The 23,693-nt window shown below is 49.7% G+C and overlaps 1 protein-coding gene across 3 annotated transcripts in view; it reads right to left on the bottom strand.

Annotated features, from left to right (window-relative positions):
• LOC143776480 (uncharacterized) overlaps window positions 1-23,693 on the bottom strand; it is a 194,601-nt gene that overhangs the window by 113,864 nt on the left and 57,044 nt on the right. For all 3 annotated transcript variants that reach the window (XM_077265909.1, XM_077265911.1, XM_077265910.1), the window contains one exon: window positions 23,413-23,550. In XM_077265909.1, the coding sequence (XP_077122024.1) occupies window positions 23,413-23,550 (138 nt within the window). The remainder of the gene's footprint in view (window positions 1-23,412; window positions 23,551-23,693) is intronic.

A 23,693-nucleotide genomic window follows, 5' to 3' on the forward strand; every position in this document is an offset into this window, starting at 1 on the left:
TGGTGATGCCTTTTGGTCTTTCAAATGCCCCTTCAGTCTTCCAGTCCTTTATGCATAACATTTTCCGCGATTATTTGGATAAATTTATGATTGTGTATCTGGATGATATTCTGATTTTTTCGGATGACTGGGACTCTCATGTCCAGCAGGTCAGGAGGGTTTTTCAGGTTTTGCGGTCTAATTCCTTGTGTGTGAAGGGTTCTAAGTGTGTTTTTGGGGTTCAGAAGATTTCCTTCTTGGGATACATTTTTTCCCCCTCTTCCATCGAGATGGATCCTGTCAAGGTTCAGGCTATTGGTGATTGGACGCAACCCTCTTCTCTTAAGAGTCTTCAGAAATTTTTGGGCTTTGCTAACTTTTATCGTCGATTTATTGCTGGTTTTTCTGATGTTGTAAAACCATTGACTGATTTGACTAAGAAGGGTGCTGATGTTGCTGATTGGTCCCCTGATGCTGTGGAGGCCTTTCGGGAGCTCAAGCGCCGCTTTTCTTCCGCCCCAGTGTTGCGTCAGCCTGATGTTGCTCTTCCTTTTCAGGTTGAGGTCGACGCTTCTGAAATCGGAGCTGGGGCGGTGTTGTCGCAGAGAAGTTCCGACTGCTCCGTGATGAGACCTTGTGCTTTTTTTTCCCGTAAATTTTCGCCCGCCGAGCGGAATTATGATATTGGGAATCGGGAGCTTTTGGCCATGAAGTGGGCTTTTGAGGAGTGGCGTCACTGGCTTGAGGGGGCCAGACATCAGGTGGTGGTATTGACTGACCACAAAAATTTAATTTACCTTGAGTCTGCCAGGCGCCTGAATCCTAGACAAGCGCGCTGGTCGTTGTTTTTCTCTCGGTTTAATTTTGTGGTGTCTTACCTACCGGGTTCTAAGAATGTTAAGGCGGATGCCCTTTCTAGGAGTTTTGAGCCTGACTCCCCTGGTAATTCTGAGCCCACAGGTATCCTTAAAGATGGAGTGATATTGTCTGCCGTTTCTCCAGACCTGCGGCGGGCCTTGCAGGAGTTTCAGGCGGATAGACCTGATCGTTGCCCACCTGGTAGACTGTTTGTTCCTGATGATTGGACCAGTAGAGTCATCTCTGAGGTTCATTCTTCTGCGTTGGCAGGTCATCCTGGAATCTTTGGTACCAGGGATTTGGTGGCAAGGTCCTTCTGGTGGCCTTCCCTGTCACGAGATGTGCGAGGCTTTGTGCAGTCTTGTGACGTTTGTGCTCGGGCCAAGCCTTGTTGTTCTCGGGCTAGTGGATTGTTGTTACCCTTGCCTATCCCGAAGAGGCCTTGGACGCACATCTCGATGGATTTTATTTCGGATCTGCCTGTTTCTCAGAAGATGTCTGTCATCTGGGTGGTGTGTGACCGTTTCTCTAAGATGGTCCATCTGGTTCCCTTGCCTAAGTTGCCTTCTTCTTCCGAGTTGGTTCCTCTGTTTTTTCAAAATGTTGTTCGTTTGCATGGTATTCCAGAGAATATCGTTTCTGACAGAGGGACCCAATTCGTGTCTAGATTTTGGCGGGCATTCTGTGCTAGGATGGGCATAGATTTGTCTTTTTCGTCTGCTTTCCATCCTCAGACTAATGGCCAGACCGAGCGGACTAATCAGACCTTGGAGACATATTTGAGGTGTTTTGTGTCTGCGGATCAGGATGATTGGGTTGCTTTTTTGCCTTTGGCGGAGTTCGCCCTCAATAATCGGGCCAGCTCTGCCACCTTGGTGTCCCCGTTTTTCTGTAATTCGGGGTTTCATCCTCGATTTTCCTCCGGTCAAGTGGAATCTTCGGATTGTCCTGGAGTGGATGCTGTGGTGGAGAGGTTGCATCAGATTTGGGGGCAGGTGGTGGACAATTTGAAGTTGTCCCAGGAGAAGACTCAGCTTTTTGCCAACCGCCGTCGTCGTGTTGGTCCTCGGCTTTGTGTTAGGGACTTGGTGTGGTTGTCTTCTCGTTTTGTCCCTATGAGGGTTTCTTCTCCTAAGTTTAAGCCTCGGTTCATCGGCCCGTACAAGATATTGGAGATTCTTAACCCTGTGTCCTTCCGTTTGGACCTCCCTGCATCCTTTTCGATTCATAATGTTTTTCATCGGTCATTGTTGCGCAGGTATGAGGTACCAGCTGTGCCTTCCGTTGAGCCTCCTGCTCCGGTGTTGGTTGAGGGTGAGTTGGAGTACGTTGTGGAAAAGATCTTGGACTCTCGTGTTTCCAGACGGAAACTCCAGTATCTGGTCAAATGGAAGGGATACGGTCAGGAGGATAATTCTTGGGTCACTGCCTCTGATGTTCATGCCTCCGATCTTGTCCGTGCCTTTCATAGGGCTCATCCTGATCGCCCTGGTGGTTCTGGTGAGGGTTCGGTGCCCCCTCCTTGAGGGGGGGGTACTGTTGTGAAATTGGATTCTGGGCTCCCCCGGTGGCCACTTGTGGAATTTAACTTGTGTGCATCATCCCCTCTGTTCACCTGCTCCTATCAGGATGTGGGAGTCGCTATATAACCTTGCTCCTCTGTCAGTTTCATGCCGGTCAACAATGTAATCAGAAGCCTTTCTGTGCATGTTCCTGCTACTAGACAACTCCCAGCTAAGTTGGACTTTTGTCCTTGTGTGTTTTTGCATTTTGTTCCTGTTCACAGCTGCTGTTTCGTTACTGTGTCTGGAAAGCTCTTGTGAGTGGAAATTGCCACTCTGGTGTTATGAGTTAATGCTAGAGTCTTAAAGTAATTTCTGGATGGTGTTTTGATAGGGTTTTCTGCTGACCATGAAAGTGCCCTTTCTGTCTTCATGCTATCTAGTAAGCGGACCTCGATTTTGCTAAACCTATTTTCATACTACGTTTGTCATTTCATCTAAAATCACCGCCAATATATGTGGGGGCCTCTGTCTGCCTTTTGGGAAAATTTCTCTAGAGGTGAGCCAGGACTGTCTTTTCCTCTGCTAGGATTAGGTAGTTCTCCGGCTGGCGCTGGGCATCTAGGGATAAAAAAACGTAGGCATGCTACCCGGCCACTTCTAGTTGTGCGGCAGGTTTAGTTCATGGTCAGTATAGTTTCCATCTTCCAAGAGCTAGTTCTCATGTATGCTGGGCTATGTTCTCTCGCCATTGAGAATCATGACAGTTTGACCGGCCCAAAAAAGGGTTAAATTACTGGCTGAGAAAGGAGAGAAAAAAGAAGTCTGCTACAATTTTTTTTTTTTTTTTTTTCCCTCTAGTTCTGAGTGTGCTCTTAATTGAATCACTTGCTAGTCTGCCTATGCTGCAGCCTTCCTCTCTTCCTCTCCTTCTAATCCTTGAATGGCTCTGTGTTCACCTGTTTCAAATGGATCTTCAGAGTGTAGCTACAGGTTTGAATAATCTCGCCACAAAGGTACAAAATTTGCAAGATTTTGTTGTTCATGCACCTATGTCTGAGCCTAGAATTCCTTTGCCTGAATTCTTCTCGGGGAATAGATCTCACTTTCAAAATTTTAAAAATAATTGCAAATTGTTTTTGTCCCTGAAGTCTCGCTCTGCCGGAGACCCTGCACAGCAGGTCAGGATTGTAATTTCCTTGCTCCGGGGCGACCCTCAAGACTGGGCTTTTGCATTGGCACCAGGGGATCCTGCGTTGCTCAATGTGGATGCGTTTTTTCTGGCCTTGGGGTTGCTTTATGAGGAACCTCATTTAGAGCTTCAGGCGGAAAAGGCCTTGATGTCCTTGTCTCAGGGGCAAGATGAAGCTGAAATATACTGCCAAAAATTCCGCAAATGGTCTGTGCTTACTCAGTGGAATGAGTGCGCCCTGGCGGCGATTTTCAGAGAAGGTCTCTCTGATGCCATTAAGGATGTTATGGTGGGGTTCCCTGTGCCTGCGAGTCTGAATGAGTCCATGACGATGGCTATTCAGATCGATAGGCGTCTGCGGGAGCGCAAACCTGTGCACCATTTGGCGGTGTCTACTGAGAAAACGCCAGAAAATATGCAATGTGATAGAATTCTGTCCAGAAGCGAGCGGCAGAATTTTAGACGAAAAAATGGGTTGTGCTTCTATTGTGGTGATTCAACTCATGTTATATCAGCATGCTTTAAGCGTACTAAGAAGCCTGACAAGTCTGTTTCAATTAGCACTTTACAGTCTAAGTTTATTCTATCTGTGACCCTGATTTGTTCTTTGTCATCTATTACCGCGGACGCCTATGTCGACTCTGGCGCTGCTTTGAGTCTTATGGATTGGTCCTTTGCCAAACGCTGTGGGTATGATTTGGAGCCATTGGAGGCTCCGATACCTCTGAAAGGGATTGACTCCACCCCATTGGCTAGTAATAAACCACAATACTGGACACAAGTGACTATGCGTGTTAATCCGGATCACCAGGAGGTTATTCGCTTTCTGGTGCTGTATAATCTACATGATGTTTTGGTGCTGGGATTGCCATGGCTGCAATCTCATAACCCAGTCCTCGACTGGAGAGCTATGTCTGTGTTAAGCTGGGGATGTAAAGGAACTCATGGGGACGTACCTTTTGTTTCCATTTCATCATCTATTCCCTCTGAGATTCCTGAATTCTTGTCTGACTTTCGTGACGTTTTTGAAGAACCCAAGGTTGGTTCACTACCTCCGCACCGGGAGTGCGATTGTGCCATAGACTTGATCCCGGGTAGTAAATACCCTAAGGGTCGTTTATTTAATCTGTCTGTGCCTGAACACGCTGCTATGCGAGAATATATAAAGGAGTCCTTGGAAAAGGGACATATTCGTCCTTCGTCATCTCCCTTAGGAGCCGGTTTTTTCTTTGTGTCTAAGAAAGACGGCTCTTTGAGGCCGTGTATTGATTATCGACTTTTGAATAAAATCACGGTTAAATATCAATATCCGTTACCACTGCTTACTGATTTGTTTGCTCGTATAAAGGGGGCCAAGTGGTTCTCTAAGATTGATCTCCGTGGGGCGTATAATTTGGTGCGAATCAAGCAGGGGGATGAGTGGAAAACCGCATTTAATACGCCCGAGGGCCATTTTGAGTATTTGGTGATGCCTTTTGGTCTTTCAAATGCCCCTTCAGTCTTCCAGTCCTTTATGCATAACATTTTCCGCGATTATTTGGATAAATTTATGATTGTGTATCTGGATGATATTCTGATTTTTTCGGATGACTGGGACTCTCATGTCCAGCAGGTCAGGAGGGTTTTTCAGGTTTTGCGGTCTAATTCCTTGTGTGTGAAGGGTTCTAAGTGTGTTTTTGGGGTTCAGAAGATTTCCTTCTTGGGATACATTTTTTCCCCCTCTTCCATCGAGATGGATCCTGTCAAGGTTCAGGCTATTGGTGATTGGACGCAACCCTCTTCTCTTAAGAGTCTTCAGAAATTTTTGGGCTTTGCTAACTTTTATCGTCGATTTATTGCTGGTTTTTCTGATGTTGTAAAACCATTGACTGATTTGACTAAGAAGGGTGCTGATGTTGCTGATTGGTCCCCTGATGCTGTGGAGGCCTTTCGGGAGCTCAAGCGCCGCTTTTCTTCCGCCCCAGTGTTGCGTCAGCCTGATGTTGCTCTTCCTTTTCAGGTTGAGGTCGACGCTTCTGAAATCGGAGCTGGGGCGGTGTTGTCGCAGAGAAGTTCCGACTGCTCCGTGATGAGACCTTGTGCTTTTTTTTCCCGTAAATTTTCGCCCGCCGAGCGGAATTATGATATTGGGAATCGGGAGCTTTTGGCCATGAAGTGGGCTTTTGAGGAGTGGCGTCACTGGCTTGAGGGGGCCAGACATCAGGTGGTGGTATTGACTGACCACAAAAATTTAATTTACCTTGAGTCTGCCAGGCGCCTGAATCCTAGACAAGCGCGCTGGTCGTTGTTTTTCTCTCGGTTTAATTTTGTGGTGTCTTACCTACCGGGTTCTAAGAATGTTAAGGCGGATGCCCTTTCTAGGAGTTTTGAGCCTGACTCCCCTGGTAATTCTGAGCCCACAGGTATCCTTAAAGATGGAGTGATATTGTCTGCCGTTTCTCCAGACCTGCGGCGGGCCTTGCAGGAGTTTCAGGCGGATAGACCTGATCGTTGCCCACCTGGTAGACTGTTTGTTCCTGATGATTGGACCAGTAGAGTCATCTCTGAGGTTCATTCTTCTGCGTTGGCAGGTCATCCTGGAATCTTTGGTACCAGGGATTTGGTGGCAAGGTCCTTCTGGTGGCCTTCCCTGTCACGAGATGTGCGAGGCTTTGTGCAGTCTTGTGACGTTTGTGCTCGGGCCAAGCCTTGTTGTTCTCGGGCTAGTGGATTGTTGTTACCCTTGCCTATCCCGAAGAGGCCTTGGACGCACATCTCGATGGATTTTATTTCGGATCTGCCTGTTTCTCAGAAGATGTCTGTCATCTGGGTGGTGTGTGACCGTTTCTCTAAGATGGTCCATCTGGTTCCCTTGCCTAAGTTGCCTTCTTCTTCCGAGTTGGTTCCTCTGTTTTTTCAAAATGTTGTTCGTTTGCATGGTATTCCAGAGAATATCGTTTCTGACAGAGGGACCCAATTCGTGTCTAGATTTTGGCGGGCATTCTGTGCTAGGATGGGCATAGATTTGTCTTTTTCGTCTGCTTTCCATCCTCAGACTAATGGCCAGACCGAGCGGACTAATCAGACCTTGGAGACATATTTGAGGTGTTTTGTGTCTGCGGATCAGGATGATTGGGTTGCTTTTTTGCCTTTGGCGGAGTTCGCCCTCAATAATCGGGCCAGCTCTGCCACCTTGGTGTCCCCGTTTTTCTGTAATTCGGGGTTTCATCCTCGATTTTCCTCCGGTCAAGTGGAATCTTCGGATTGTCCTGGAGTGGATGCTGTGGTGGAGAGGTTGCATCAGATTTGGGGGCAGGTGGTGGACAATTTGAAGTTGTCCCAGGAGAAGACTCAGCTTTTTGCCAACCGCCGTCGTCGTGTTGGTCCTCGGCTTTGTGTTAGGGACTTGGTGTGGTTGTCTTCTCGTTTTGTCCCTATGAGGGTTTCTTCTCCTAAGTTTAAGCCTCGGTTCATCGGCCCGTACAAGATATTGGAGATTCTTAACCCTGTGTCCTTCCGTTTGGACCTCCCTGCATCCTTTTCGATTCATAATGTTTTTCATCGGTCATTGTTGCGCAGGTATGAGGTACCAGCTGTGCCTTCCGTTGAGCCTCCTGCTCCGGTGTTGGTTGAGGGTGAGTTGGAGTACGTTGTGGAAAAGATCTTGGACTCTCGTGTTTCCAGACGGAAACTCCAGTATCTGGTCAAATGGAAGGGATACGGTCAGGAGGATAATTCTTGGGTCACTGCCTCTGATGTTCATGCCTCCGATCTTGTCCGTGCCTTTCATAGGGCTCATCCTGATCGCCCTGGTGGTTCTGGTGAGGGTTCGGTGCCCCCTCCTTGAGGGGGGGGTACTGTTGTGAAATTGGATTCTGGGCTCCCCCGGTGGCCACTTGTGGAATTTAACTTGTGTGCATCATCCCCTCTGTTCACCTGCTCCTATCAGGATGTGGGAGTCGCTATATAACCTTGCTCCTCTGTCAGTTTCATGCCGGTCAACAATGTAATCAGAAGCCTTTCTGTGCATGTTCCTGCTACTAGACAACTCCCAGCTAAGTTGGACTTTTGTCCTTGTGTGTTTTTGCATTTTGTTCCTGTTCACAGCTGCTGTTTCGTTACTGTGTCTGGAAAGCTCTTGTGAGCGGAAATTGCCACTCTGGTGTTATGAGTTAATGCTAGAGTCTTAAAGTAATTTCTGGATGGTGTTTTGATAGGGTTTTCTGCTGACCATGAAAGTGCCCTTTCTGTCTTCATGCTATCTAGTAAGCGGACCTCGATTTTGCTAAACCTATTTTCATACTACGTTTGTCATTTCATCTAAAATCACCGCCAATATATGTGGGGGCCTCTGTCTGCCTTTTGGGAAAATTTCTCTAGAGGTGAGCCAGGACTGTCTTTTCCTCTGCTAGGATTAGGTAGTTCTCCGGCTGGCGCTGGGCATCTAGGGATAAAAAAACGTAGGCATGCTACCCGGCCACTTCTAGTTGTGCGGCAGGTTTAGTTCATGGTCAGTATAGTTTCCATCTTCCAAGAGCTAGTTCTCATGTATGCTGGGCTATGTTCTCTCGCCATTGAGAATCATGACAGGAGCCCTCACGTTACAGTGCGCAACAAAAACGTCAGTATCCAATCCCGGCTCGTGTATGAGGCCCCACCCCCTTCTTGCATGGTAGGCCAACACAGTGCCCCGCCTTATCACGTCTCTGTCATCCCATGCCGGAGGGGATTGTTGTATTTTCGATGGACCCATCGGCTCGGCCTCTTTCCGGCCTTTCCACTGTAGAATCAAGCACTGTCTATATTGTTCCCACGTAAGCACCGCAAGAGTGGACCCGTTCTCCTGGGATCCATCTGTCCCAACCCAGGGGCTGTCCCACCGAAGAACTACTCCATCTAGACTCACATCCACGGGCTCTCCCACTCTAGTCGACAGCGGTGGCACCATCCTCCCCAGGTCACCAGGGGATAACACCATTAACCCTGCCGAGAAGGGTCGACCTTTACTGAGATGGAGGTGGGTCGTGGAAGCGGACTCGTGAGGGGGAGCAGGGGCGTCTTCCGTACCTACGCCTGATGTGGTTCCACCGATGTCGATCCGGTCCGCTGACAAGAACGCTGGAGTCGGCTGCTGCTCGGACCGCGGCTCTTCCGATGCGGCCCCCGAACGCTGCTCCGCTCGCTGTGGTTCCTCCTCCACGGACTCCAAGGTCAGGGTTGGTGGACTCAGCTCTGCTATCTGTTCCAGGAGTTTCAGGTCCTCCGGCTGCAGGGGACATAAGTCCGCCTCCGGTGAAGAGGGGCAAGCCGGAGTCGCATCTTCCTCGCTCAGGCACTTGCTGTTCATCATCGCTGCCTGATAGTCGGTGGCAGTGCATGCACCTGACTCCGCCATTTCTCCGAGGTCGGGCTTCTCCATCTCCTGCTTCCCGCCGTTGCAAATCAGGAGGTTGTCTTCTGCTTTGGGGCAGGTCATCTCCTTGCAGCCCGAAGCGCAGAGGGCGGTATCCATTTCTCGCGCCATTCTGGTAGTCTCCTCCCATAACATGCCCTCCTTCTTCTCCAAAGTAGCAATGGCGGCGGCTTTTGGCGGGAACTTCTATTGGTCAGTGGTAGCACACAGTCTCTCAATAAAGTACAGTTCGAGCACGACAAATCACAGTCTCTAGGCACACATGACCTGATTCTTCAGGCTTAAGTAGATCCTGTTCGTGACGCCAAGTTGCGGAGCGCCCCCACACCGCCGCAGGGCCGAGGGGTACCCGGAGCCGGGCCTCTGGGATCTCAGTCTTGGGGTTGTCACGGTGGCTAGACCCGGTGCGTGGCCCTGTCTGTCAGTGGGGGACGTCCGTTGCCAATAGGTGCTGTTAACGGTGGTGTAGCGGTGCAGTAGTGGGGTGCAGGTCGCGGTAAATAACGAGGACACCAGGTTGCAGTCTCTTTACCTCTTTACTGGAGATCTCTCGGTCCTCAGTCCGGAATCCGGTCCACCAGGCTGCGCAAGTCCGGCCGGTCCAATGGCACCTCCAGAGTTCTCCTCACAGGTGGAAATCAGTGCCTTCCTTCTTAGCGCTTTGTGTTGTAGTCCTTCCCTGCTGTGCTTACGGAAAGTACCCCACAACTGTTGTGTCTGTTTCTTAAGTTCCCTCACAACTCGATTAACTGATCTTCTGCTAATCTTCCGTCCCTTCCTGATGTTACAGTAAGAACGGCACCCGTTTGTCAGGTAGGCCTGGAGTTCTTCCGGGACCCTAGAGACGCCCCTCTCCCGCAATTGCCCCCCAAGACTTCATAGGTGATATGTGGTAGACAGCCCGCCTGAGACTGACTGTCCTGCCGCTGTTTGGAGTATGGCTTAAAGCTGTATATTATTCCACTCCCTCGGCGTTCCGGCCACCGGTAATGCGCCTCAGCAAGGTGCTGCCTCTTTCAACAAAACCCCTGCTGGTATTCTCCTTCTGCTTGATTTCGTTTCTCACTCAGCACAATCTATCTCGCTTCTAATCCTTTCTTAGGGCACCGCCGCTATTCTGAGCAGGCACGGTCCCGTTACGTTCTTTCAATGCCAAGCCTCTGCCAGGATCCCACCCCTGGCAGAGACCCTTCTGTCTCTTCCTCCACAACACCCTCTCTCACTAGGTGTTGCTTCGTTCGATCCAGTCAGCTTTCTCTCCTAACTTCCTGCCTGACCCCCAGTTTACCCACTATGGTGGGGAGTGGCCTAATGAATAGCACCCTTAGCTCCCCCCGGAGGCCCAGCTGTGAAACATATTGGTGTCTGTGATACCTGATTGGAGGAACTCCTTCAGTGCCATCGAACGCACCGTGGCTCCCCTTAGTGGCGGAGCCACAGTACTGCAACGACCAGGACTCTGGGGCGCTGCATTGGTTCTAGACGCCACGCACCAGCCTAAGAGCTAACTAGTACTGCAGAGAAAATAAGACCTCACTTGCCTCCAGAGGAATGAACCCCAAAAGGTATAGTTGCCCCCCACATGTATTGACGGTGAAATGAGAGGAAGGCACACACATAGAGATGATATATATAGGTTCAGCAAATTGAGGCCCGCTGTAAACTAGAAAGCAGAACGATACAAAAGGGGTCTGAGCGGTCAGCAAAAAACCCTAATCCAAAAACCTTCCTGAGATTACAAGAACCCATGTGCCAACTCATGGCACATGGGGAGAACCTCAGTCCACTAGAGCTACCAGCTAGCATAGAGACATAATAAGCAAGCTGGACAAAAAACCAAACAACTGAAAATCAGCACTTAGCTTATCCTGAAAGATCTGGGAGCAGGTAGGCAGGAACCAAACAGAGCACATCTGAATACATTGATAGCCGGCAAGGGAATGACAGAAAGGCCAGGTAAAATAGGAAACACCCAGCCTCTGATGGACAGGTGGAAACCAAAGGCCGCAACCCACCAAAGTCACCCAGTACCAGCAGTAACCACCAGAGGGAGCCCACAAACAGAATCCACAACAGGGCAGGTATTGACGGAATCTGAGCCGCCCCTTAAAATGAACCAAGGACTCATCCACGCAGATGTCCCTTTTGGGCACGTACACGTCACCAAACTTTTTGTTGAAGTGTTCGATGACCGGCCGAACTTTGAACAGACGGTCAAAGTTGGGGTCATCTCATGCGGGACACTGTGCATTATCGGAATAATGCAGGAACTTATGGATGGCCTCAAAACGCGTTCGGACCATGACCATTCGGAACACTGGAGTGTTGTATAAAATATCAACACTCCAATATTGCCAAATTTCTGGCTTCTTCAGGAGCCCCATATGAAGCATCAGGCCCCAAAACTGCATCATTTCAACTGCGTCTACAGGAGACCAGTTAAAATATGATGAACCGGTGTTTTGCTCCAAAAATTGACGAGCGTACAAATTAGTTTGCTCCACCATGAGGTTAACAAAATCCTCAGAGAAAAAGACTTTGAAAAAGTCTATTTCTGTGAGGCCGGTGGTGTCAAACCTGATTCCTGATTCTGCCACAAAATCAGGAATCAGTGACTCCTAATTTTCGGGGGGCGAGGTCCATACGGGGTCCAAAGAGGGGCGCGTTGGTTGATCTTCAGGAGTGGGCCCTGCCTCATCTTCATCTTCATGAATGATGGGCACTGCTTCTGTCCTGCGGCGTCTGCGTGGCGGTTCTGCAGGGCCGAAGGAGGAAGATGAGGAGGGGGAAGAGGATGAGGAAGAATCAGAAAAATAAAGAAAAGTGGGATCCTCTCCCTCGCTATCAGTGTCGGAGGCAAGGAAAGAATATGCCTCCTCCGCTGAATAGAGCTGTTGGGACGAACGAGACAAGCGGGACTTTTTTTTGTGTGTATGGTGCTTTTGTGTACTTTATTGGTAACTATGTGTACGTGTGGGGGGAATAGTGTTTGGTGCAAACTATTCTGAAAAAAAAAAGCTAAAGGGAAAAAAAGCAAATGGGGAGAAAAAAATACCTGTGAAAGGAAAAGTCTAAAACAGCAGGCCCTAGCTCTGATAAGTGAACCACGTCACTTATCAAATTTCGGCGCCTGCTGGGTGTGCGAACGGGGATGTGAAAAAAACGGCAGGCACGAGAGCTCTGATAAGTGAACCGTGTCACTTATCAGAGTCCGGCGGCTGCTGGGTGTGTGAACGGGGATGTGAAAAAAAAAAGAAAAGGGAAGGTAACAGATTAGACGCGGCGGCTGGGGGAGCGCACGGGGATGGGGGAAAAAAAAAAGAAAAGGGAAGGCACAGATTAGACGCGGCGGCTGGGGGAGCGCAAGGGGATGGTGAAAAAAAAAAGAAAAGGCACGGATTAGACGCAGCGGCTGGGGGAGCGCACGGGGATGGGGGAAAAAAGCAAGCACGAGTGTTGATAGGTGAACTGCGTCACCAATCAACGCTCGGCGGCTGCTAAATTTGGGCACGGATACGGCGGAAGGGGGGATGGGGCAAGGGGGGATGGAGGGGATGAAGAGAGGGCCGGGATCGGGGTATCAACACTTGCGGTTGTAGTCTCTCTTCTTTCTTCTCTCTTCTTTCTTTTTTCTTTAGCAAGATTTGTGGTGTCACAGGCTACTGCGGCACCACAAGTCTCAGCACAGGAGGGGATCTCTCAGCATGACCGCTCTGAAGGAATCCTCACCAAGTGTGAGGATTCCTTCAGAGTAGTTAGACAGGTCAGGGGCAGGTGAGACAGGTCACAGAGCGGTCACACCGCTGCTGTGACCTGTGATTGGTGGGATCGATGATCACATCGATCCCACCAATCAGAGAAGGCCCTGGTGACGCCGTGTTGCTAGGCACCAGCCTATGATCGGAGCTCACAGCTCCGATCATAGGCAGGTCACCGGCAGGTCACCAGCAGGTGACCGGCAGGTGACCGGCAGGTCACCATCAGGGCACAGCGCGGTCACACCGCTGCTGTGCCCTGTGATTCGCGCGATCGACGATCACATCGATCGCGCCAATCAGACCTGCAGGATCCGGAGCCATGGCACAGGAGGCAGGGAACAGGAGGCAGGGCAGAGGGGGCCGCGGAGCGCATAGTTACAGGCAGGGCACAGCGCGGTAACACTGCCACTGTGCCCTGCGATTGGCGCGATCGATGTGATCGTCGATCGCGCCAATCCGGGGGGGTTTTGGCCGATGCCTGGTGTTGCCAGGCACTGGCCTAGGATCGAGTACATCGGTACTCGATCCTAGCCTGGGACCTCACTGTTTCTGCCAAATTGATTGGCTGAAACAATGAGAAAGGCTGCGATTGGCTGCTCAGAATTGAGCAGCCGGGGGGGCGGTGACAGGCCCTAGGATGCCGACACCATATTCGTCCAGGTAAGATGGCTTCGGAATTTTAATGCGATCACTGCGACTTAAGTCGCAGTGTCGCATTAAAGAGCATGACGTACTATTCCGTCCTTGGGAATTAAGGCCCACCCCACATGGACGGAATAGTATGTCTAATGACAGAAAGGGGTTAAATAGCTGCAGCACCTACAGGACCTTCCTAGAATTACCAATGAGAGGCTGCTACAGAGCCTGCGCACCTACAGGACCTTCCTAGAAGGACCAATAGATTTGGCTGCAGTACCTGAGCATGTGACCCTTGATCTCCACTGAGAGATCTTACCCTGGGCATGCTCAGTGTGTGCAAAGCAGGACTTAGTCCCAGAAAAGCCTGCTCGCCGCAGATCAGTGCAGGGTACAATAGCAGAGCCTGGAGAGGCAGCAGTAACCCTTTGCACAGTATCAGTCTTAGTGAAACGCTGGGACCGACAACTCCGCTGAGCAGGCTCCACTGTGGTCGATGCAGAATGGGAGACCGCAGCAGACACGGATCGAGATTCCCCCTGTGCAGCAGAGGAAACTTGACTCCTAACATTACCCCCCCTCCTTGAGCCTCGCTACGCTCAAAAGCTGCAATGAGCAGCGGAGCCCGAATGTGCTCCACAGGCTCCCAAGTTCTATCCTCTGGACCGTGACCCTTCCAGTCCACCAGATAAAATTTCTTGCCACGTACCACCTTGCACCCCACGATAGCATTCACCTCAAACTCATCCGTGGATGATCCCGATGTCCCAGCAGATGACTCAGAAAACCGGGACAAATGAACGGGCTTTAAGAGGGAAACGTGAAAAGTATCGGTGATACTAAGGCGTGGAGGAATAGCCAAACGGTAGACCACAGGGTTGACCTGTTCCAGAACCTTGAACGGGCCAATGTAGCGAGGCGCAAACTTAGTGGACTCAACTCGCAGCCTGATGTTACGGGCTGAGAGCCACACTAAGTCGCCAGGAGCAAAGGTCGGAGCGGGGCGCCAGTGTGTATCAACAGAAACCCTCATTCTCTCCTTGGAGGCCCGGATGGCATCCTGTGTACGGTCCCAGATGTCACGTGCCACCACCGCCCAGTCTGCCACCCTAGAATCGGTGGATGACACGGGCATGGGCACAGGGACATGCGGATGCTGGCCGTAATTAAGGAGAAAAGGAGTCTGACCAGTGGAATCAGCTACGGCGTTGTTCAAGGCAAATTCCGCTCAAGGTAGCAAAGATGCCCAGTCATCCTGCATAGCAGAGACAAAATGTCGCAAGTATGTCACCAGAGTCTGGTTGGTTCTTTCTACCAACCCATTCGTCTCGGGATGATATGAGATTCAGCTCTATGCTGAGTAAACGGCAGAGCTCTCTCCAAAACCGAGACGCAAACTGGGGACCCTGGTCGCTGACAATTTTATCAGGCATTCCATGTAAGCGGAAAATATGTTTTATGAACAACGCCGCCAAGGCCCGTGCAGAAGGTAACCGTGGAAGCGGCACCAAATGCACCATCTTAGAAAAATGATCGGTGACTACCCAGATAATGGTGCAGCTACGAGACTTGGGTAAGCCCACCACGAAGTCCATCCCGACCATCTCCCAGGGCCTGTCTGCCACCGGCATGGGGTAAAGTAACCCAGCAGGCCGTTGCCGAGGAGACCGATTCTGGGCGCAGGAGACACACGCCCGAATATAGTCCCCGACGTCACGGGCCATATGCGGCCACCAGTACGTTCTCGCCAAAAGCTCAGATGTCCTCTTGGTCCCAAAATGTCCACCCACTCTGGACAAGTGAGCCCAAGAGAGAACCTCTGGTCGCAAATTCGCTGGTACGAAAGTTTTGCCCAGGGGCACGGACTCTAGCAAAACCAGAGCCACAGTTCTCAGGCTCTCAGAAGGGACAATAAGCCGAGGCTCCTCCTCCTCCTCAGATGACTCTAAGGAGCGGGAGAGAGTGTCGGCACGAATGTTCTTCTCCCTGGAGAGAAAATGGAGAGTAAAATGGAACCGGGAGAAGAACAGGGACCATTTAGCCTGGCGAGAATTCAGCCGCTGGTATATATACCAAGTTCTTGTGGTCAGTGAACACTTGGAAGGGAAAGCGAGCTCCCTCCAAGAGGTGTCTCCACTCTGAAAAAGCCAACTTCATGGCTAGCATCTCCCTGTCCCCGATGGAATAATTCCTCTCCGCTGGTGTGAAGGTCTTGGAGAAGAAGAAGCAAGGATGCTTACGACCTTGAGCATCCTTTTGGAAAAGGACTGCTCCAGCACCAACGGATGAGGCATCCACCTCCATGATAAATGGCTTATCTACATTGGGGCGATGTAGGATGGGAGCGCTAACGAAGTGTGACTTAATTGAGAGAAAGGCCTTGGAGACCTCCTCTGACCACAACTTGGGATGTGCTCCCTTCTTGGTGAGGGCAACCAAGGGAGCTACCAAAGTTGAGAAGTGTGGAATGAACTGGCGATAGTAATTAATGAACCCCATAAAGCACTGCGCCACTTTAAGAGAATGGGGTTCCTGCCAGTCCATCACAGCCTGTAGCTTGGCAGGATCCATAGCCAAACCCTGGGCAGAGATGATATAACCAAGGAAAGGCAAGGACTCCTGTTCAAACACACACTACTCCAACTTGGCGTAGAGGGAATTTGCCCGTAAGAGGTCGAAGACTTTGCGAACATCTCTCTGATGGGAGTCAATATCTGGAGAGTAGATGAGAATATCATCCAGATAGACTACGACCGAGATGGTGAGCATATCCCAGAAAATGTTGTTCACAAAGTCTTGGAAAATGGCTGGAGCATTACAGAGCCCGAAGAGCATCACCAGGTATTCATAGTGCCCATCCCTGGTGTTAAAAGCCGTCTTCCATTCGTTCCCCTCACGGATGCAAATCAGGTTATAGGCACCCCGCAGATCTAATTTTGTAAATACCCTTGCTCCCCGTAGCCTATCAAAAAGCTCAGATATCGGGGTAATGGGTACTTGTTCTTAACGGTGATGGAGTTAAGACCCCTGTAGTCTATGCATGGACGTAAGTCTCCAGTCTTCTTCTGTACGAAGAAGAACCCAACCCCTGCAGGTGACACTGACTTCCTAATGAATCCTCTTGCCAGATTCTCTTGGATGTACTGAGACATTGCCTCCGTCTCTGGGAGAGATAACGGATAGACTTGACCCCGGGGAGGCTCAGCACCAGGCAAGAGGTCAATAGGACAGTCATAGGGGCGGTGAGGCGGAAGGGTCTCCGCAGCCCTTTTGGAGAACACGTCTGCATAGGGCCAATAGTGCTTGGGGAGAGAGGAAAGATCTGCGGGTACCTGTGTTGTAGCAACCTGAACGCACTCCCTCTGACATCTACCCTCGCAGGATTTACTCCATCCCAAAATTCTCCCTGAGGACCACTCTATATGAGGAGAATGATAGCGCAGCCATGGTATCCCCAACAGGACCTCATCAATTCCCTCAGGAGTGACTAATAGGGAGATAATCTCCTGATGTGATGGAGACACAGAAAGCGTGATAGAAATGGTTTGGTGGGTAATCTGTGAGGGTAGTGTCGACCCATTTTCCACTCGAACGGTTACTGGTTTGGCGAGCACAACCAGGGGTATTGCGTGACGCTGGGCGAAAGCGGATGACATAAAATTACCCTCCGCCCCAGAGTCCACGCATAGCTCTACCATAAGAGTGGATGGGCCTAAGGTAATTGTCCCCTTGAAGGACAACTTTGAGGCAAACGTCGCCGTGTCTAGTGTATCTCCTCCAACTGCCACTAGACGCTGACGTTTCCCCGACCACTGAAGACACTTGGAGGCAAGATGTCCTGACTGCCGGCAAACATGACAGACCTTATGTGCACGAGCGGACTGGGATTTGGATCCCGCTCGTGTCACCTCTATGGCCTCATGTGACTTGGACGCCTGGACTGGAGATTCCAGAGGTCTGGCGAAGGTGGGAGCCAGCCGAAACCTCTGCCTACACTGGGCTCGCTCCAACCTTCGCTGGTGAAAACGAAGGTCTATGCGAGTTGATACAGCAATGAGCTCCTCCAGTGTGGCGGGAATCTCCCTAGTAGCCAAAGCGTCCTACACAGCCAGCCCCCTCCAAAATACAGGAATGAGGGTTTTATCTGGCCATTCCAAGTCAGTCGCTAATGTCCGGAAGAGAAATGCAAAATGGCTGACCATGGTTGAACCATGAGTCAAAGCCAGCAGTTGGAGTGCTGTATCATGGGCGACTTGAGGTCCTACAAAGACCTGTTTCAGAGTGTCCAGAAACCGAGGAACACTCCGCACCACATGATCATTGCGCTCCCACAGCGGCGTAGCCCACTCCAACGCCCTGTCCGACAAGAGAGAGATTATGAATCCCACCTTTGCTTGCTCTGTGGGAAAACGTGCAGCCAGGAGCTCGAGGTGTATACCACTCTGGCTCACGAAACCCCTACAGCAGAGGTCCCCAACCTTTTTTGCACCAGGGACCGGCTTTAAGCAAGACCAGTTTTCCATGGCCCGGTGGGGGTGGGGCAGAGGCGGGGCTTTGGTCATATGGGGGTGGGGTTATGGAGGGATGGAGCTTAGTGCATACTTATCATATAATTATGACATTTATAATGAGAATGTGATTCAAACTGATTCAATGTGATTCAAACCTATAAAGCTGTGCCTTATATATAGTGCTCTGCACCGTTGCCCCATAGATGCTCCACATAAAGCTGTGCCTTATATATTGTGGTCTGCACCGTTGCCCCATAGATGCTCCACATAAAGCTGTGCCTTATATATAATGCTCTGCACCGTTGCCCCATAGATGCTCCACATAAAGCTGTGCCTTATATATAGTGCTCTGCACCGTTGCCCCATAGATGCTCCACATAAAGCTGTGCCTTATATATAGTGCTCTGCACCGTTGCCCCATAGATGCTCCACATAAAGCTGTGCCTTATATATAATGCTCTGCACCGTTGCCCCATAGATGCTCCACATAAAGCTGTGCCTTATATATAGTGCTCTGCACCGTTGCCCCATAGATGCTCCACATAAAGCTGTGCCTTATATATAGTGCTCTGCACCGTTGCCCCATAGATGCTCCACATAAAGCTGTGCCTTATATATAGTGCTCTGCACCGTTGCCCCATAGATACTCCACATAAAGCTGTGCCATTGCTGCTGCTGCTGCAATAAAAAAAAAACCACATACTCACCTGTCTTGCTTGCAGCTCCTCAGCGTCCCGTCCCGGCGTCTCTCTGCACTGACTGATCAGGCAGAGGGCGGCGCGCACACTATATGCGTCATCGCGCCCTCTGACCTGCACAGTCAGTGCGGAGAGACGCCGGGAAGATGGCGCGACGCCCGGCGTGTGGAACGAGGACAGGTGAATATGTAATACTTACCTGCTCCCGGCGTCCCGCTCCTTCCCCCGGACAGCTGGTCTTCGGTGCCGCAGCCTCTTCCTCTGTCAGCGGTCACCGGCACCGCTGATTAGAGAAATGAAGCTAGCTGTCAGGGGCACCGCGGACCGGCTGAAAAACCCCAACGGCCCGGTCCTGGTCCGCGGACCGGCGGTTGGGGACCTCTGCCCTACAGGACTTACTGTCCCCAGAGTATCTCTCAGGCAATGGGAGGTGAGATAAGGTTGGAACAGAGGTGGCAGTGGGTAAAGCTGCTGCAGCCACGCTAGCAGCCTGAACAGATATTGCGGTAACATCCACCGCCGAGGTTGCACGCTCAAGAGACGCCAACTGGCCCTCCAGCAGCTGGATGTACCCCTGCAATCGCTGTTCATCCGCCATTACTTAGCCAGATCCTGGCGCTAGTATACTGTTAGGGTTTGGCGGAAAGCACCGAACATATTTATTAGATGGGATTGGTGCGTTCGCAACCCGGGATCCACCGTGCAGGAAAGAACCTGCTGCTAAGTAATTGGCGGCACTATATGGCGGTATGAACCAGCTCTGTTAGCTTCACAGAGCGGCCGAGAAAGCAAAGCTCTGTGCCCTGTTAGACTTTCACAGAGGCACAGGCTAACTACCCAAATGAGAGCAGTCAGTGGTCATGCATGCACACAAAACTCCTCGCCGGAGGTGCCAGCATTCTAGGGGCTTATTTCAGCCGGGTCCCTGAACACATACAAACACATGACCACACTGGCGCAAAGCACATAATTTAGGATGATACTAGCGCATGGCCATGCGGCCATGCGAGCCTTAAATAGCTGCAGCACGTACAGGACCTTCCTAGAAGGACCAATGAGAGGCTGCTACAGAGCCTGCGCACCTACAGGACCTTCCTAGAAGGACCAGTAGATTTGGCTGCAGTACCTGAGCATGTGACCCTTGATCTCCACTGAGAGATCTTACCCTGGGCATGCTCAGTGTGTGCAAAGCAGGACTTAGTCCCAGAAAAGCCTGCTCGCCGCAGATCAGTGCAGGGTACAATAGCAGAGCCTGGAGAGGCAGCAGTAACCTTTTGCACAGTATCAGTCTTAGTGAGACGCTGGGACCGACATCTCCGCTGAGCAGGCTCCACTGTGGCCGATGCAGAATGGGAGACCACAGCAGACACGGATCGAGATTCCCCCTGTGCAGCAGAGGAAACTCGACTCCTAACATATACTTTCATAGTTTCCGCTTCGACATGTGCTCTTATCAGCTGTTCACTTAGGGTAGAGAATTTTGATGCACTTGATCTGGATGAGTGCTTTGAGTACTTAGCGGACCTGGATTTGTGAGATGACACTTCTGACATCTGTGAGATTTTTGCTTCTGTTTTATTCACTATGTTGCACACAGTGCAGTCTCGTTCAGAATTGAGTTGCTGAAAGCTCTGAAGTTCCTTTAGAGACTCTGGTGTGTTTAGTCTCACCAAAACGGAGGTATATTTCTCACAAGTGTCCTTGAAAGACTGATATGCTGAGAACAATCGTTCCTGGGCTAAATGTGCTAAACTTTACCATAACCAGCCGGCCAGAGAATTGGCTCCAGTGCCAATTCCGCAAAGACCAGAAAGACTGTGGACTCATCTCTCCTTGGATTTCCTCATAGGTTTGCCTCTGTCTGGGCGGAAAACTTATTTGGGTGATGGTTGACCGTTTCAGCAAACAGCCACATTTAGCTCCTTTATTGGAATTACCTAATGCAGAGACACTTGCCAGGTTGCTTATTAGTCATGTTGTGAGACTGCATTGAATTCCCCTTAACAATGTGTCTGATACATGAGTGCATCTTTTATCCAAATAGTGGAGAGTTTTTTTGTAGAAAACTGGGGACTGACTTGTTATTTTCCTTTGCCCACTAGCCTGAAACCAATGGTCAGACAGAGAGGACAAATCAATCTTTGGAACAAATTTTAAGGTGTTTCATTGTGGCTCAGCAGGAGGAGTGGTCCTCATTTCTACCTCTTCTACCAGCAACTTAAGTCCCACAGATCATCGCTTATCAGCAAAATGTTTTTGCTTGCCCAGAGCCACCCGAATGTTTTTCTGAACCTCCCTCCACACCTCCTCCAACCGTTGAACCGCCGAATCAGCCCCTGGACACCCCAAATACAGCCAGGAAAATTCACCAAAATGGGGGTGAAAACTGTAGTTACAGAAGAATGGAGATGTGCCAGTGGACTGATTAACCCAATTATTAAATGCAAACTCAGCTACGGGCAGTAAGGAGCACCAATCATCCTTCCGAGACGTGTCAAGATACCGCAAAATTTATTCAAGAGACTAATTGGTCCTCTCTGTCTTACCATTAGTTTCGGGATGATAGGTTGATGAGAAAGTCAAAGCAATACCCACTCTCTTATAAAATGCCCTCCAGAACTTGGACACAAATTGCACTCCTCTATCAGACACCAAATTCAGAGGCACACCATGTAACCGCACAACATGTTCAATAAATAACTTGGATAAAGTTTCTGCATTAGGTAGTCCTGCCAAATGTACAAAATATTTACTAAATCTGTCAACCACCACCCAAACCACAGTCTTGCCATTGGAAGGAGGGAGATCAGTGATAAAATCCATGGACAAATGAGTTCAGAGTCTATCTGGAATTGGCAATGGCACCAATTCCCCAGCCAGCCGGTTATGGGAAGCTTTAGCATGGGCACATGTATCACAAGCAGACACAAACATAGCGATGTCAAAAGACATGGAGGACCACCAGAACAGTCTCGCAATAGCTCTCCGAGTGGACGAGACACAAGGATGCCCACTGAGAGCAGAGTCATGGAACTCCCGGAGATTCCTCAACCGATTCTGAACATGGACGAAGAGCTTGATATCAGGCAAAGACGGAGGAGCAAGAGACTGAGCCTCGCAAATTTTCCGCTCCAACTCAGTGGACACCCCAGCAATGACCACTCCATGCTGAATAATGGAGGAAGGAGGTTTGGGAGGGGATATCGGATCCAAACTGCGAGACAAGGCATCTGCCTTGACATTCTTGGAACCATGCCGAAAGGTGATGGAAGAATGAAAACGTGTAAAAAAGCGACCACCTCGCCTGTCTAGGAGTTAAGCGCTTAGCAGACTCTATATAGGACAGGTTCTTGTGGTCCATAAACACCGTAATCCGATGAACAGCCCCCTCCAAAAAGTGCCTCCATTCTTCAAAAGCCAGTTTTATGGCTAATAGCTCACGATTCCCGACATCGTAATTTCTCTCAGCAGGAGAAAACTTCTTGGAGAAAAAGGCACAAGGTCTCAAGTTAGTCAACGTGATGGTCCCTGAGACAACACCGCCCCACTTTCACCTCCGATGAATCCACCTCAACAATGAATGGTTCAGACAGATCGGGTTGGACCAATACAGGATCAGACGTAAAACATTTTTTCAATGTAGAAAAGGCTTCAAATGCCGGGACCGACCAGTTTTTAAGATCACGAGTGAGATCAGTGAAAGGCTTGACCACCTGAGAAAACCCTTTAATAAATTTATGATAGTAATTGGCAAACCCCCAAAAACGCTGAAGACCTTTATGGTCTCTGGGTTGTACCCAATCAATAATGTCCTGTAGCTTTCCAGGGTCCATACGAAACCCCTTGGCAGACAGAATGACCCCCAGAAAGGACACTTCTTGGACAAAAAATACACACTTCTCAGGTTTAGCAAACAGAGAGTTCTTCCATAACCAATGAAGAACTACACTTAGATGACCCATGTGAGATTCTCTGTCAGATGAAAATACCAGGATGTCATCTAAATATATCACCATAAAGTGCCCAAAGAAGTAAGAAAAAACATTAATAATGAAATTCTGAAACACCACTGGGGCATTATTGAGACCAAAGTGCATGACCAAGTTTTCAAACAAACCCTCAGAGGTGAGAAATGCTGTTTTCCACTCATCCCCCTCCCAAATATGGATAAGATTATACGCTCCCCTGAGGTCCAACTTGGAAAGCAAGGAAATACAATTGGTTGAACAGGTCAGGGATAAGCGGGAGAGGGTAGGTATTTCTCACCGTAATCTTATTTAGATGCAAGCTCCATTAGATGGCAATAGAGTGGAGGGAGGACAGCAAGTCTGCCAAAGCAGACCTGCAGTGCTGCAGCGAGGCTACCACAAGGTGGCAGTAGAATAGTCAAACAATCCGGGTCAAAACCTAGAGAGTAGCACAGTATAAAGGGAAAACACCAAATACAGAGTCAGTGGGGCGCCAGAGCTTCAGCACCAATCAGAAGCTGCAATACCAGAAGCAAGAGATGAAATCAGGTCAGAACCAAAGCCGAGTCAAACACCGGGAAATCCAAATACAAAAGGAAGCACTAAGTCAGGACAGGGTGAGAGGAAGGAACAGACATGAACAAAGTCAGCAGGACAAATCAGGGTAACACCAGAGTCATATACTCATGCCGTAGGCAGAAAATATAACTGACACCGCCTGCAGGACGCAGCGGAGCTAAACAGCAAACCTGAACCCAGAATGAGGCAGAGCAAAGTTAACCCCTGACATGACCAGATGGGGAAAGGGGAAAACAGGTCTCAAAACCGGGTCTGGATCATGACAACAAGCCTATAGACATTGCACTTTATAAGTTAAAAATTGTATTAAAGTTATACTGGATGGTACAGTGTTTTTACCTTGTGCTCTCACGTTCACGGACAAGAAGAAGATGGGTGATTCCAGCATCGTGGGCATGAGGATTAACATGCACAACCCTGAGACATGTCTTCTCTGGAGTTTGATAGGTGTCAAATATTAGGAACTTTCTATCATAGCTGAATAAAAGAAAAATAGAATATTAACCTATTTTGAAAATTACAAACCTACATTCCTGAGAGGAGTTAGTTTTACAAAATACATATACACTGCCTCTGCATGTCAGTACTATAGTACAATATGGAGTAAGTACAGAACATAT

Source organism: Ranitomeya variabilis, chromosome 5 (genome assembly GCF_051348905.1).
Source record: "Ranitomeya variabilis isolate aRanVar5 chromosome 5, aRanVar5.hap1, whole genome shotgun sequence".
In the NCBI taxonomy this organism is placed as follows: Eukaryota; Metazoa; Chordata; class Amphibia; order Anura; family Dendrobatidae; genus Ranitomeya; species Ranitomeya variabilis.